Source organism: Sebastes umbrosus, chromosome 9 (genome assembly GCF_015220745.1).
Source record: "Sebastes umbrosus isolate fSebUmb1 chromosome 9, fSebUmb1.pri, whole genome shotgun sequence".
NCBI classification, from domain to species: Eukaryota; Metazoa; Chordata; class Actinopteri; order Perciformes; family Sebastidae; genus Sebastes; species Sebastes umbrosus.
In genome coordinates, this window is record NC_051277.1 from 8230310 (window position 1) to 8247118 (window position 16809).

Below are 16809 nucleotides of genomic sequence, written 5' to 3' on the forward strand. Positions count from 1 at the left end.
TTAGGTTTATTGACCATGAATTCCCCAAAAAAGTGTAAAACTTGTGGTCAAAGCCTGTTATTTAATAATAATAATAATAATAACTTGCATTTATATAGCGCCTTGAAACCCAAAGCGTCCTTGGGTTTCTTGAAAGGCGCTATATAAATGCAAGTTATTATTATTATTATTATTATTAAATAACATGCTTTATCTCTCCTTGAATCAAGGAATACTTTCTGTTTGAAGCCACTTCAGATCAGAAAAGCACCTGAGAAACAAAGCTCCCCTCCCAGAGAGAGAGTAGTGCTGCCACCGTCCCAGCAGGTGGCGGTAGTGAAGCACTGAGCTCTTTCTGATGAGAGAAAAAAAAACACAAACAACCAGACAAGAGAAAAACACACTAAACCAAGATGGCGGTGCAAGAGACAGCATCTCAACTGTCCATGGCTCTCAAAGTCCAAGAATATCCCACCCTGAAGGTAAAAACAAGCCCAAACTCACATTTACATACAGCCTAGCGATTCTAGTGTGTCCCTAAATACACCATGTGTTTGATTGTATTAGTTAAATAAGGATTATTTCAGGATTTGACGGAGAGAGAAGCGGAGTTGACAGGGAGGCTAACGTTAGCTTAGCTCAGGTAGCACAGCCACTAAACTACCTGTGTTATAAAAGATAGAGCAAATATCGATAAATAACAATAGTTGGAGGCTACTTAGCTGGCTTTATGCTTCTTTAATTAACTCTTATTATTGATGTTAAGTGTGGTGAAGGCCTCAAAGCTGTTAGCTTAAAGTAAACACCTGTTTTTTTTACAAAACAGTCAGGTCAGTGAACGCTCCATTCAAAAGTCCACCCACATTTTGTATGATTTTAACGTTTTAACGCTTTGTGGTTAATTTATGTGGATGTGAATGGATTTAACTACTGTGCTAACTCTGGGTAACCTTACTTAACAATTCGGCATTATAATTCAGTTAATTATAATTATATAAATGTTTAAAATAGCCCATTGGAGAACATGTCACACAACGTAGCCTATTCAACAAACATGGAATGTCGTGAACTAAACTACAGGTCAGTGAACGCTCCATACAAAAGTCCACCCGCGTTTTGTATGATTTTAACGTTTCTTAGCTTTGTGGTTAATTTATGTGGACGTGAATGAATTTAACAACAGTGCTAACACTGGGTAACCTCTCTTAACAATTCGGCTTTATAATTCAGTTATAAAGATGATAATACATGTTATAAAATAGCCACTGGAGAACATGTGACAAGGTAGTCTATTCAACAAACAGGGAATGTCGTCACAGAAATGTGGCCTGCTAGTTGGTTTTTGCTGTGGTGAAACCAGGATTAGCATCCTTTTTATCATCGCTAAAATATGAGTAGCGTGTCTCTAAGCATGCATATTGTAGCTGGGTGTAAGATGGGTGGGTTGAAATCACAGGAGAGAGAGAAGCAGCCCAGTGAGTTAGCGCAGTGTCATCAGATTGCTGCTGCTGCTCTGCTCTCCTCTCTGCACTTCAAAATGGCCAGCGAGAGAAATCACACAGCTCTTCTGCTGCCGCACACACGCACACTGTTCCTCCTCCATTGCACATAACGTTACTGCGACACCACCACTGCTAAAAAGACGAGCTCAAACAAGCCAGCAGGCTGCTCCTCACATCACACAGAGAGAGCAAGACAGACAGACGAGCGTCGTCGTATATAAAAAGCACGTTTTGTGAGTACTAGCAATGTATTGGCTTAGCATGATGTTGTCATGATGAATATAATATAATGTCGTCTCCCTGTGTGCTCAGAAAAGCATGGCTGATGGTGGTTTTAGGGGGTATGTCATGTCTGCCTGCCTTTTGCTTGGATGCTGCAGTAGAAGGATGTAAGGATGATGATGGGCACCATTTTAAGACAGGAGTGATGGTTATAATTGGTATCAAATGGGGGGTTTACAGCTGTGCAGTGGTGATTACATTTGGAGCTGAATTATAATGTAAATGTGGCCTGACAAAGGGCATTACTGACTTACTGATCTGCTGGATGTTATGTCCTTGTGGAAGCATTCCTAAAGAAAATGATAACCATATATAATATATATAGATATATATCTATGTCTATATATATATATCTCTCTCTATATATATATATATATATATATATATATATATATATATATATATATATATATATATATATATATATATATATATATTGGGGCTGTTGATCGTTTAAAATATTTAATAGATTAATCTCAAATGTTATCAAAATGTACCTTAAAGGGAGATTTGTGAAATATTTAATACTCATCAACATGGGAGTGGACAAATATGCTTACTTTATGCAAATGTATTTATTTATTTATTACTGAAAATCAATTAACAACACAAAACAATGACAAATATTGTCTAGAAACCCTCACAGGTACTGCATTTAGCATAATAAATATGCTCAAATCATAACATGGCAAACTCAAGAAGCCCAACAGGCAACAACAGCTGTCAGTGTGTCAGTGTGCTGACTTGACTATGACTTGCCCCCAAACTATTTGTGATTATCATAAAGTGGGCATGTCTGTAAAGGGGGGACTCGTTGGTACCCATAGAACCTATTTCATTCACATATCTTGAGGTCAGAGATCAAGGAACCCCCTTTGAAATGGCCATGACAGTTTTTCCTCGCCAAAATTTTGCGTACGTTTGGAGCTTTATTTAGCCTTCTTTGCAGCAAGGTAATATGACTTGGTTGGTACCAATGGATTCATTAGGTTTTCTCGTTTCCATGTTGCCAGTATCTTCACTCTAGATTTAAAACCGGCTCCAATTTAAAAATCACAAGTTGCGTTAACGCGTCATTATTTGTGTTAACTTTGACAGCCCTAATATATATATGACAAAATGTATGTGCATAAAGGCTAGAAAATACAGGCCCAGTACATTGAAATGTCATTGTAATGCTGAATAAAGTGTGTCTGTATTCAAGGTAAGTCATAATCATCATTCATTGCTAAAATTACCTAATCCATTTAATGACTGTAGTTATTGTGATTATCGTTAATGAGTAATTTGCACTGCTTAGAGTGGGCTTGTCTCTCGCAATGAGCCGCCTCCCAACAAATCATGACAGACAACCACTCAGACAGTGTCAGCCTGGATGTTATAATAGCTGTTTGAAATGTGTTCATCATGACTGATGTACGTGTCAAAAGTAAATCAAGGTTGTATGGAAAAGAGTAATATCATACATGCAATCTATTTTCCAGTCATATTCAAAATGAGAATATTTGTATTTTTCTCAAAATGTGATGGAGATTCATCAGAAACAAATCATTATGTTTGTTTCTTTGTAGGAGTGTTATCTTGTAAAGGCAAAAGGCCAAAACAAAATCTAAAGCTATATACAGTGCCTGAAATGGGCCGGTACTCACCAGTACTGAGTACCGTCACTTCTGATTTTTGTCCACATGAGTAACCTTACTTCTTACATCCTGGTGAGTCTAGGTGCGCAGCCCTAAACACCTGCCTAATTTAGTCTCTGTGTAAACACATAGCTCGCTTAATGCTGAGAAAACGGCGCTGAAAATGCCTAATCTGATTTAATCTGTAGGCCAACAGATGTCATATTTTAAATTGGTTTTATTGTAGCGTTTATACAATATTATATTCATGTTCAATTAATTTGATTGTATCAATAGCTTCATACAAATTGTTTATTAACCAAATAAACATTTATGTACACATTGTGGACATGTATGTCATATGCAGGCCTACTGTGTGGAGTGAAATGCATACGAAAATACATTTGAAGTGGGATATATTACCAAGATATACGTATAAATAAAGACATTTGTAATGATCATGTTATGAAACTGCTGAATTAGGGTACCGACACCTTTTTTGGTCCACTTCAGGCGCTGGCTTTATATATTGTGATGTAGTACATTTTCTGGAAATTCTTTTGAGAAACTAAAATATCCCAGTTTGAATACATGTTTTGGCTAATCCAGTGAATTTAATATCTAGGAAATCACATTCTGCGCATTGATTTGCTACATTTCTTGCATCACAGAGCCATAAATGTTAAATAAATGCCTACTTCTGTAGATAGTATAACAAAGGCAGTTGACATACTGTATAATAATCTCTATGGTCTTTAGTTCTGCTACATTATACAGTTCAGCCTTGCTTGTTTGCATACAATGTGAATTACATGCATATTTTATGAGTTGATTTGTCTTTCGCTGCATCTTACTGTAATCATCGCCATCTAGCTGCTAAAGCCATTTCATTTCTTGATGAAGTTGTTGATCTGTGGCCAAGTGTGTCACTAAAAATCAATATTTTGATAAACACTGACCAGTTGATTGTATCTGTGGCAAACCCTGATCTAGGTGTATCCCTCAGGGAAAAAACATGCAGGAGACAGACGTAAAGCCAGTGCTTTTTTCCATCTTTTCCCTCTCATACAGTGGCCATACACATACCTGAGCAGAATAAGCCCCCTGTTTCTGTCAACAGCGCACTAATGAATATTTACTAGTGCATACAAAACTGTTCTTAGGTACACTTAAGTATCTGAATCATAGGGTCTCATTCTGGGCTTTAATTTAGCAAAATTGTATCTGATAGACTTAATAATAGTACCAGCGGAGAAACAACATTCTTTACTGTATCCTGTTTTGTGGCCTGCTTGCATAATTTCCCTCTCCAATGTTAGTGACCTGTGAAATTAACTTGGCTCTCACTTAGAAGGAAAAAAAACCCTGGTAATGGATCAAAGCGCTCCTCTTGTTTTGTTTTTTGTTTTTTTTTATGCAGTAGGCCTCTCAAGCCCCTTTCACACATGTACAGCAACGATGAACTTAGCTAGGCTTTACCTGAAGGAGCTGTATGTGAGAACGCCCGACAGGCTTTACCCCTTCAGCAGCTCCTTAGTACAAAGTCTGTGTGATGTCCGATTGAGCCCATGTGTGAATAGAGTCGGTCATTGTCCAGAGAATTCATGGCAAGCGAGTAGGCGTGATGATGACGTTTCTATCATATTACTGGCGCGAAACCGGAAAAAAATACGGCCAATGTACGGCCGACCCGAATGCTTCAAAGCTTCAACCGTTGCCATGGTAATCAACCTCCAGATCAATATTCAAATCCTTCATTTTTAGTTTTTTTGTATATATATAAGTATGTAATAATAATGTCTAAATCCCCAAATAGCCCATGAAATACGGAATAATCCCACAACATGATTCATTATTCATATTCAACATTAATTATTATTAGTTATTCTCAGACGGATATCGCGGTCTGTTGTGTGAAGAGGTGTGTGTATGTACAGTAGTAGCTTTGAAGCCCAAAAAAATGGTATTTCGGGACAGCCCTATGCCAATGAAAATGTCTAAATGGAGAGACGATGAGATGTGGGAACTTCTGTTGGTATGGGTCGACGCCAAAATCGGCATATTCAAGGAACGACAGGAGACTCTGTTGCTTATGACCAAATTACGAACCGGCTACGTGACCGCGGTGTAATTCGCGTCATATCCTGCCTCCTGCACACTCTACCCTTGCCTAAAGCAAAAGGAGTATTTCCAGTAGGTGAGAGCGCGTCTGACACAGGCAATCTCCTGTTGTGTGCTATATGTGAGAAAGGTCGACTCCGGACCTGATTCTCCGGACGTTGTGCCTCATGAAAGAACCACTCGTATGAACAGATTTGTTCATCAGTGCCTTTTACGAGGGATTTAGCAGAACTTATCGCACTCACCAATTTTCTTGTATTTTTCTTGTACACAATTTACGAGTGGTCCAGACCTGTCGTATGAGCCAAGTGCAATTAGTCTACTGTTATCCAAACCTAAGTTTTTCCACTAATGGATTGTATATTTCATTACTTTGAACTCCTCTTTTAGGCACAGGTGGCATTCATCATGTTTACGTGGATCATTTTACACAGTTATCTGAAGTTAGGAGCGTTTCCTGAATCTGACGTGGCACACTCGTACGAGCCCACGGTACGAAAAAAAGAGAAAAGAGAAAGTTAACATAAGAATACGAAGATGTTCTTGCATGAGGCCCAATGTCCTGAGTACATATGAGAAAACGGCTTGGGAGAAGGAACCACAACGGTCAAATGAATCTGGTTCATAGGCTTTGTTTAAACTGCATTCAGCCCAGTTCATGTGGGGTATTCTGTAGATATCAGCAGTAGCAAGAAAGACAGGATTGTTGCCGACTGAGAAAGTAGGGACCAGTTATCTGCTTCCTGCTTTAATTTTGTTTCCGTCGAGGACTCCTTGCTGCATAAATGTCATGAAATTAGGCTGCTAGAAGACGGTTCACAGGGCCTCATAGAGAACACTGCTGATAGTGTTGATGTCTTTCCCACTGCCGGTGACATTTCTAAGAGTCTTTGCAAAAGTCTATCAGTATTTATTTGGGTAGTGTGCTCCAGTTTTTTTTTGTCTCCTTAGGACAGGATATCTATGCAAACTACTTCTATTTCTACACGTTTTTTATTTTGTTTTGTAGAAGATCCATTATAGCTCAGCTATCTAAACAACTTTCTACCTTTTGCAGAATACAAACCATAATCAACTTGATGTAATTTTCATATGCGTTTGTTCACTAACGACAAATTGTACAGCGTGAAATGCATGCTCTTTGTCACTGCTAAACCTTAAAGCCTGATACACCGAGGTAAATATCCCGTGGCGTTTTTATCGTTGCAGGTGCCGTACGAGACTCTGAACAAACGTTTCAGGGCGGCTCAGAAAAACATCGACCGGGAGACGAGCCACGTGACGATGGTCGTTGCCGAGCTGGAGAAGACGCTGAGCAGCTTCCCAGTGGTCGACTCCGTGGTGTCACTGCTGGATGGCGTGGTGGAGAAACTCAGCGCCCTGAAGAGGAAGGTGAGGGATACAAATGTACAGATTCACACACACACTCTCTGTATCGATTGAGATTTCTTGTACAGTAAAAGCCAAGATATTTGGGTACACACATGAAAGCATCTATTGTATGAACGAACACGCGCAATCCCTGGTGAGTTTATATCCTATCATTCTCTTATAATGTACACGGAAATGCAAAGAAAACCCCAAACACTTAAATCTGTTATTCACCTTTCTCTTTTAGTTTAATTATGGTTGACAGATGATCGACACGTTTGACTAATAAAGGCAATTACCCTCCGTGCTTACTCACGGTTCTTTTGCCTCTGACTCTCTCTTTGTTATTGCTTGTTTTGTGTTTCTAATTTCTAATTAATTAACTAATTTGACAATAGAGGTGTTGCCTTCATTATCTCTGTTTTCAGAGGGCTGCTCTTGGACAAAATAGAGATTACAGAAACAATCAGACACAACAGAAAATTGGCTCAACAAAGCGAGTGCAGCTATGTTTGTGGAAGGTTTATCACAACAATCATGTCTGTGTGTTTACTCTGTTGATACTACACTTCAAGGCCAGGTTTTTCCATTGTAACCACTACGGATGTCACAGTGAGGACATTTTTCCCACCGGTTAACTATCTTGTGACAACACCAGTGTTACCGATTACACCGGACATTTTAAAAGAAAAGATGACGCTCAATATCTGTAGATGTCTGTGATCTTTAGCGTTGGATGGCTGTGTTTCTGGCCTCTCCACCACAGGTTTCTACCTACCGCCGCCGTGACAGCAACGTCGTTCTTTGGAAATATTGCAAAATAGGCGCTTTTGCTTTTTGATTAACACCAAATCCTCCACCCTCGTCTTGTCCGTCAGCTCTCTATTGTCCCCTGAAATCTGACTCCTGCTATTCTGAGCTGAGGCTCCATACAAAGCAGACACTTTTACTTTCAATTTGTAGCGTCCGTTGTCCAACTATATGTTGAGAACACGGCGCTGATACGCGAAAATTAACTAAATTGGTTTTATTTCTATAAAATAAAAAAAAGCAAAACAATGGTGGGGGCGGTGGGCAAGTGATGTAATTGTTGTGTGCCTGGACACCGTGTAACACCGCATAACACCAACTGGTGTGCTAGGAGCATAGGAGTCATTCCCTCTCAAATCTGTGTGGCAAAATCTGGTCCGGCTGGTGTAGAGAAAAGTAGTCCAAAAGTCAAGAATGAAATCTGAAAGTGAGAGTTTAGTTCAAGACCTAAAAAGGAGAATTAAGAATAGAAGACAAAGCAATGCGATTTTATTTTGAAATCTAATCTGAAATGGAAGCATAGGAATACAGTCATGTACGGTCTATAATCACTATTTACTCACTACAATATCACTTCAGAAAACATTTTTTAATATAAATGTAACATGCAGCAATGGGAATACACCGTGTCCGTTGTTTTTATGTTTATAACACACAACAACAAACAAGAGTTTATCTACAGAACAGGAAGCAGCTGTTTATTCTGCCCTGTCCTCAACAATGCTCAAGGTTTGAAAAGTCTTTAGGTCTCTGGCTTCAGTGTGACGGCAGACAGGCTCCGGTTATAATATAGATTTGCAGCAATCAGCAGTGCAAAAGGTTTATAAGAAGTTCCGTGTTTCCTCCTGTTCAAAAAACAGCTTTATAAATATAATCAGATTCTGTTTGGATGGTTTAATCTGAAAAAAATCCTCTTAATAAGAAAACTTGAGCTCCTTCTTTTAGGAAATCCACCACTGCCCAGTATGGATATTGAGAGCATCAATTTGAATTTCTCTTTAACATGATGCATATTGAGCTTTTAGCAAATATCTTGATTGTTCTTGTGTGTGTGTCCCGCAGGCCGCAGAGTCCATCCAAGCAGAAGACGAGAGCGCCAAGCTGTGTAAGCGTCGCATCGAGCACCTGAAGGAGCACAGCAGCGACCAGCCGGCCTCAGTCAACTTGTGGAAGAAGAAGCGCATGGACCGAATGATGGTGGAGCATCTGCTGCGTTGCGGCTACTACAACACAGCCGTTAAACTGGCCAGACAGAGCGGCATAGAGGTAACTGTCTCTGTGTGAATCATCGGTTTTGTCTCAAGGCCATTCAGTAGTTCTTTGAGTACTTATAGTATTTTGCATTTGAGAACATTGGGACAAACTCAAAAACATAAGAAAATAGGGTTCAGGTTGAAAAAATACCGAAGTTACCATTTAATACACATTTATTGTGTATGTATGTGTTGTGATGTGTGTCAGCCTGATTCCTAAAACATTGGGCTTTATGATAGGTTAATTCATCTGTTGTTTACCAGTTCTTTCTGAATCAAATCTTTTGTTTACTACAATGTGCTGAGCTCTTGTTTTTTTTTATGAAGCCCTTCTTCTCTATTAATACATCCACTCTTCTGTGTTTTTAGGATCTGGTCAACATCGAGATGTTCCTCACAGCTAAGGAGGTGGAGGAGTCTCTGGAGAGGCAGGAGACGGCCACTTGCCTAGCCTGGTGCCATGACAACAAGTCCCGCCTCCGCAAGATGAAGGTAGCTCATTTACAAGTGTCAAATTTGACTTCAAGAAACAGGGAGGTTTAATACTTACAAGCCTGTAACAAACAAACAAATAACTTCACCGGTTTAAGTCAAGCAGAAGTATATGGCTCAATTCTTATTGGTTTTGTATGTCACATATTTCTGCTCTCTCTAAACAAGAATCAACAATGTAACGCTGATTGTGCTCAGAAACCGACCTGTTAAGATTTAATTACTCTTCCTGTGTGTTTTACCCTTCTGGCAGTGGCAGCAAGTTACTGTGTTAATCCTGAGATTATCCTATTAAACCAGAAAGTACTCAGTAGAGCGCCAAGACGGAATAAGCCTCCCGGTTAGCTGTTACTCTGAGAGTCAGCCTTGTACTGCGTAGAGGGCAGAATATTTATATGATCAGTCCCATGTTGAGATGCTGACGCTGGGGGAAATGGTTTTGATTTTCATTCTTGTGAGAGTGTTTGTGAAATTTGGTCTGGTTTAGCTCCAGTTCACTGCCAGACGCAGGTAAACGTTAGTTCCAACTGTTATTTATAACCTCTCACATATCCCACCAGACAAAGTGGTTTGATATGTGTTTTTTTTTTCTGTTCCAAAAACCCATCGGGTGATAAAATATTGAAAGGCATCTTGAGAATCTACCAGCACAAAGAGATCAGTTTCCTGCCGTCTCTCAAGGTTCATGAAGGGCAAACTGGAAACTCAGTGGTTTAAACTTTCTGGCATCTCTTTTTGTCTGTTTCTTTGGCAGAGTTGTCTTGAGTTCAGTCTGAGAATCCAAGAGTTCATTGAGCTCATCAGACAAAACAAACGCATGGATGCAGTCAGGTAACACACACACACACACACATGCATATATATGAGCATTACACACTAACTGTTTCACTTTACTTACACAATCTGCAACTTTTTCCTTATTTTAACCATTGTTGAAGCCACTAAAACAAACAACATATCGCTCACTTATGTTGTTCATGTGTGTCTCTGTGTATCTCAGACATGCAAGGAAGCATTTCAGCCAAGCGGAGGGTGGACAGTTGGATGAGGTTCGGCAGGTGATGGGCATGCTGGCCTTCCCATCAGATACACATATCTCCCCATACAAGGTAAAACCCAAAGTCTTTCCTAGCTTAAATGTGTGCATGTCAGGGTTCAACGTTGTTTCCTTTTTTCACAAGTAGGTCAGAAATCTACTTGCCCCTATACAAATTGTTTTATTTATTAGCGGTTATCAGATTACAACAAAAGACCAAAGTTAATTGTCGTGTTTAATTTTACTTTAAATAAATGAATCTGAAGTTTCGCTCACATCCTCTCTAACGCCACCCAACTAAACTCCTGTTTCCAGGATAACTGAAATACTCGTAAACTTTGTCTATACCTCCCGCCTTTATCTAGTGAGTGCCCGATCGATACTGAGCATGAGCAACTCTCAACAGAGATGAGAAGGAAGCGAGATGGCTCTTCAGATACTTCCATCATCAGCTCCAGAAAAAAGTGTTTAATTCTTTTTAACGCTAGGTTTAGTAGCCCGACGTGGCATTTTACTTGCCCCTGACAAAGCGGGCAGTCTGCATTTATGAAATTTAATTTGGTCAGACCCATTTCACACACACATGGTGTACTCATCTGAGCGTCTCCCATTTTGAAAGTAAATTACATGAGATGAGACACATCATCCCATTTATGTTCTTCTCAGTGGATACACACCTCATTGTGTCATTAAACACAGCTGTGTTTACATTCTGTGCTCACCGTGGATAAATCACAAACATAACAGATACTTGTTCACTTGCATCAAGTTTTTTTTATTAAAAAGAAAACGGCACTGAAATAATTTCAATTTCAAGTGTGGAACTTGATAGAGATCAAGCAGAGGAAGTGTTATAGCAGCAGACCGGCCACTAGAGGGCTGTGTTGCCTTCTAAATAAACACACTTCCCTCTTGAGCTACATTAGACTTAGTGGCTGGTTACAGTAGCAGTGTTGTTATTTTTAAACTTCAACTTAAAAGTCCTCTGAGAAACAAGAGTTGTACCACAACAACAACAACAACAACAACGCTTCATCTCAAAAAGCATTTAGCTTCTTTTCTGCAAACAGTAGACGGACCAAGCCAAACTACAGTGACAAAAATTTTTGCCAGCTTCTTGTGCCAGAAGCAGAACTGAGCATCTCAGTCCTCTGCCGACATGTTGGTTGGGCTGCATATTTATAGATAAATTATCATCAGTTATTTTTTATCAATGTTGAATTCGTAATCAGTTATCAATCTATCCTGGAAACAAATGCCCTCACTTACCTTTAGGGATGCCACGTGGCGGTACTAATTTTTGTACTGTACCATAGGTACTGTCAGGGCTCAACATTAACGGTGTCCCGGGGACGATAGAAGATGTGTTTGGGACTCAGTAACTTTACTATTGACGCATCCAGAGGACGCACCCTATTTTGTTCCCTGATAATGCTACATAATGAACAACAAATCTGTGTTGAAATCGGCAGGACGAGAGCTAGTTAAAGTTAGCAGTTGGTAGCCGGTAAGAAGCTCAGTCCTGCACAGAGCAGGCTCTGTTCAGTAAAAATTAGTATATTAAATTAGATCAATTCTAATGTTATCATGATGTGTTGTCAAATGTAATCTTGTCAAATGTAGTTTTTGGCGAGAAACTTGAATAACTCCAGTTGTTTGAAGGAGAAGTTTTCACAGCAATCTAAAATAGATAATAGAGAGGGAATCATGACCTGTTTAACTTCCTAACAAAAAGAAACAGTATGTAAACTGTAATAAAGGAGTGTACGTTGAAGTACATGGGATTTATTGTTTTACTTTTGTTTTTTTACTTTGGTATCGAGAATCATATAAATTTCACTGGTATTGGTATCGACTAGTAAATTCCTGGTATCGTAACATCCCTACTTCCCTTTACATTACACAAATGTGAAAAATGTAAAGTCACACACATGAAACAAAATCAGGCTCAATAAAGATGTAGCCACCATAGCTTACAGCCGAATAAAAGAATTTAACTGCAACTGTGACTTAATTTAGAAAATGTGTTTACATTACACTTGCAGGATGGGCAGAGCAGAGAGCCGTTAATCACAGTTTGCTCTAAACAGATGCCTGTCCATTTGTGGACTCGAAACCTGGATCTATTCAGGTCGTTGAAAACAGGTTGCCCAACTCTTCTCCAATGTACTCGTATGCTTATTATTAAAGCATACAACATCACGAGAGTGACATTATATCCGTGCCTTCAGGAGGAGTCTGGAATCGGACACTACCCTGATGGTGTTATTTCCGGAGGACAACAACCTCTCAAGGTCAACGCACACATTGGCAGAGTGAGCGTGTCACATTTTGCTCCTGGGACTGAATATCCTGGCTACAGTATACTGATCACTTGGCTGCTGTCTGGTGTTTGCTGCCGTTGACATCGCCCCAGTGAATGCAATGTAGTCACAAATGTTTGGGGAGTAAACATTGTTTGTTTGTGTAGGAAACAAAATAGAAGAGTTGTGACACTGGTCTGCACCTCGCTGTATGTGCACTCTCAGTACTCGGTCTTTAACGGGCTGTTAGTGTAAAACTCTCTGTTGTTCTTCCTGTTCCATCAGGATCTTTTGGATCCAGCCCGCTGGAAGATGCTGATCCAGCAGTTCCGATATGACAACTACAGACTGCACCAGCTGGGGAACAACTCTGTCTTCACGATCACCCTACAGGCTGGTCTGTCTGCCATCAAGACACCGTATCCTACCACATTTTATTTACAGTGATAAGCTCCTTCTGCCCTTTTTTAATTTAATTTCCTCAGCCAAACTTTCTACGTTTTGTTGAAAGGGTGTTCCGTTATCTCAGTGGTATGTTCATGTGGTTACAGTTAGTTTAATACTATCAAATGAGGTCTTGATCACACATAACTTGTTCCCCTCTTATCTTTGCTCCCACTGTCTAAAGAAAGTGAAAATGCTCCCCAATAAGGATTACAATTTAGAGTGGATTATTCTTTCCACTGATGCCGTCTGCTGTGAGACTCATCATAACGTCACACGTTGAGAAATGATTTCACTTATTTTCCTTAACCTCCATGCCCGTTCCAGTCAGTGCTACAAGGAGGATGGTACCTCTAAGAACCCAGACTGCCCAGTGTGCAGTAAATCCCTCAACAAGTTGGCCCAGCCGCTACCCATGGCCCACTGCGCCAACTCCAGACTAGTCTGTAAGATCTCCGGGGAGGTCATGAATGAAAACAACCCTCCAATGATGCTGCCTAATGGATACGTCTACGGCTACAATGTGAGTAAACTGACTAAAAGATGAACTACATCCAAAAGTAGATGACAGTCTACGGTTTGGAGAAGCAAAGAAAAGTTACCGCACAGATGCAAAGCGACGTACTGCTGTGGACGGGGCTGTTAGCAAAACGTATTTTAGCCACCTAAAAGAGGCGTGCACATAAACTAATGGTGATTATATTTAGGAGCCTTTGTTTTAGGCGGCTAAAATAAGTTTTGCTGCTGCTCCGCCTACAGCAGTACATTGATATGCTTCCGTGCGGTAACTCCTTTCTGCTTCTCCAAACTTGGGGCGTGTCGACCGTCATCTACTGTAGGTAATACATTGACTATGGATTAGTACCTCATACAACCCCACTTCAAAATACCCAAATTATCCCTTTTTAAAGCACTTCAAAATTCCGTATGGATGCAGGAAAAAGTCATGTAAATGTTTGTTTTTCTTTGTAACTTATTACTCTCTGCGTATCGTCTCTTCCAGTCCCTTCTGTCCATCCGCCAAGATGACAAAGTGGTGTGTCCCAGAACCAAAGAAGTCTTCAACTTCTCTCAGGCTGAGAAGGTCTACATCATGTGATCACTCAGACAACCCGTCTGAGTATGATGGAATACGGCCCGTCATTCATCACCTGTGACCCGGCCTACTCAGAGAGCCACCTGTGGAGCTGTGATCCAGTGCCCCCCCACCCCAACCACAGACACACCCGGCATTCTCCCAATACATGATCAGCTGAAGTTCTCCAGTTCCCTTCCCCCTCCCATTTTATCACACAGAAACTGGGATCCTTTCAGACTCTGTTTTAGACGTGGCTAGAGAACAAGAAGTTGATTGATCTGATCCATTCAAGCACAGGGACTATCAACATTGTCATTTATCTTCCCTCTCTCTGAAGTTTAGAGACTACAGAAAAAGGACTGAGGGGGTGAAAAAACTGCTAGGTAGTTATTTGATTTTATTACAACAAATAAAAAACTTGTTGAGGTTACTTTGACTTTTCACTAGTGGTGTTCCTTTGTTACTAAAATAACATGTGTCAGGACTGTGTTAACTCGCTCCATTAACTTGATTAACACGAGATTTGTGCTTTTTATTTCCAAAACAAACATGGCTGACCTCCTAGTCATGTGGTAGCATCTCATCCTGTGATGCATGCTGTTGACATCCTTTGTCTTCTAGCCATGTTTTTTGGTGGGTTGTTGGGGGGGATATATGTTAAATACCTCCTTTACTGCCTACTCTTTTTGCATTTCATCCCCCCCGCCCCCCTCCTGGTTGTGAAACCGGAGCCTGATTCGGGCCGCAGTAGGCTCCTTTTCAAATGTAAATATTAGATAGGACTTGATCATCCTCATGTTTAAATTCAGGGGGTTTTGGGGGGACAAGTAACGACAATGAAGATTAACCTTCTACCGAGATTGCTGTGTGAACTGAACAAGTCTTTTCTTGGGTGTTGTAAACCTGATATCGCCCACAGAACCCTCAAGTTGTTCAGTAAAACTTCTCATTTCTGAAGAATCTGATGGTAATATTAATTATGGTGTATTTACTACCATAACGAAATTTACGCAATATTCACACAAGAAAAAAACAACTTGGATGTTTTTGTTTTTTTTAATTGAACAAATTGTCTTCCTTTTTTTGGTGTGTGAGGTTTCACTTCTCTTCAACCAATTTCCTTTCTTCAGCTAAAAAAGAAAGAGTACATTCAGATGAAGCCCCTGGGTGTTTTTAAGTTCATTCAACATTGCCCAAATAGTTTTAATTTCTTAACTATTTTTCCAACAATGAACAAAAAAATTAAAGAGACTGTGCTGATATTTTTTTTTTTTTCCAGTCTTGTGCTCTGCGTATGTTGAAGCTGCAACACTCTACAGGGTTTACGTAGCATATATGTACACCAACTGCTTCAACATTACATGTACTTTCATGCACATACATACCTTTTATTAGAGAAATGCATTAAGAGGCAGCATCAAAACCCTCACTAGGCTGTTGATCTGCCTTTTCTTGCAAACTCTGAAGGGAAAACTTTTGGTCATCTGACAACACGACTCATCCAAACCTGCTGTACGTGACGATAGACTGAGAATGTGATCACAACAAGATGTTCACAAATCTGGACTTCAGTGATGACTAATGCACAAATAACCCTTGAAATTGTGACCCACACTAAGCAACCCCAAAAAATGCAGTTTTATGTTAAACATGATCGGTCTTGTGGTCAATCATTTCTTCCATTTGTTGTTTATTGACAAACCAAAAGTTGCCTCATTTTGTGTCGATTTGGAACTGTATGTGTAAAGACACAGACTGTCCTGTGTATTTGTGTTGGTAGAATAGATAAAAGGGGATTGTTTCATGAGCAATATGCCTCATAAAGATTTCAGTGAACTTTGATTTCAGTGTTTCATTATTTGCAATGTCTACTGTGAACATCAGCACTACCATAAGCTCCGATGGGTGTGACGAGATTAACGACTCACTGCGGTCTGTTTGCATGGAAATGAACCCAGAGTGTCGTGTCTTTCACCTGAAACTGCATCTCCATGGTCTCGATCGTTCTGTGTGGGCGTATTTTGGTCTTGCAGTGAAAAACAAGCTTACAGATGGTAATAGACTGCAGTTTTGATCATTTAAATACATTCAGATGAAAGAAGAAGGAGAATGTGACAAGATTTGGTTGAACAATTGACTTTGTGGTCTTTCATTGCTCTTTCAAAAAAGCCACAATCTGTAAAACTAAACCTTGATTTTGCTCCAAAGACAAAGAATTTACCTCCAGAAAGGGCCATTTTTGTGTGTTTGTGCTCTTACAGGAAGATTTTGTTTTTTGGGGGCTCAAGCAACTAACAATTATTTTCATTATTGAGCATTCTGTCAATTTAAAGATTCATTGTACAGTCTATAAAATTTCAGAAAATGCCCATTATAAGTTTCATGTAACATCTTAAAATTCATTCATACCCCAACACTAAAAAAAAACCCAAAATATTAAAATTGCAGTGATATAAAACAGAGAAACTGCAGATCCTCAAATTTGAGAAGCTGGAAACAATTGTCATCTACAGCGTTAT

General features: G+C 39.7%; 1 protein-coding gene across 2 annotated transcripts; it reads left to right on the plus strand.

Moving 5' to 3' along the window:
• The first annotated feature begins 308 nt into the window (after positions 1 to 308).
• On the plus strand, positions 309 to 16132 carry maea (macrophage erythroblast attacher, E3 ubiquitin ligase). 2 transcript variants are annotated; one of them, XM_037781034.1, is made up of 9 exons: positions 309 to 461; positions 6713 to 6895; positions 8747 to 8950; positions 9307 to 9429; positions 10184 to 10260; positions 10430 to 10538; positions 13054 to 13187; positions 13540 to 13735; positions 14216 to 16132. In XM_037781034.1, the coding sequence occupies exons 1-9, from the start codon at positions 393 to 395 to the stop codon at positions 14309 to 14311; spliced, it is 1191 nt and encodes a 396-aa protein (XP_037636962.1). In that variant the 5' UTR covers positions 309 to 392; the 3' UTR covers positions 14312 to 16132. The 2 variants fall into 2 exon arrangements, with proteins under 2 accessions (XP_037636962.1, XP_037636963.1); XM_037781035.1 differs by lacking the exon at positions 309 to 461 and adding an exon at positions 1565 to 1714.
• Positions 16133 to 16809: the final 677 nt, after the last annotated feature.

Bases quoted from the DNA above. Each gene is read 5' to 3' on its own strand.
- maea (XM_037781034.1), top strand. From the start codon at position 393: ATGGCGGTGCAAGAGACAGCATCTCAACTGTCCATGGCTCTCAAAGTC. The intron at 462-6,712 runs GTAAAAACAAGC...TTATCGTTGCAG, and splicing joins AAGAATATCCCACCCTGAAG to GTGCCGTACGAGACTCTGAA. The intron at 13,736-14,215 runs GTGAGTAAACTG...CGTCTCTTCCAG, and splicing joins GATACGTCTACGGCTACAAT to TCCCTTCTGTCCATCCGCCA.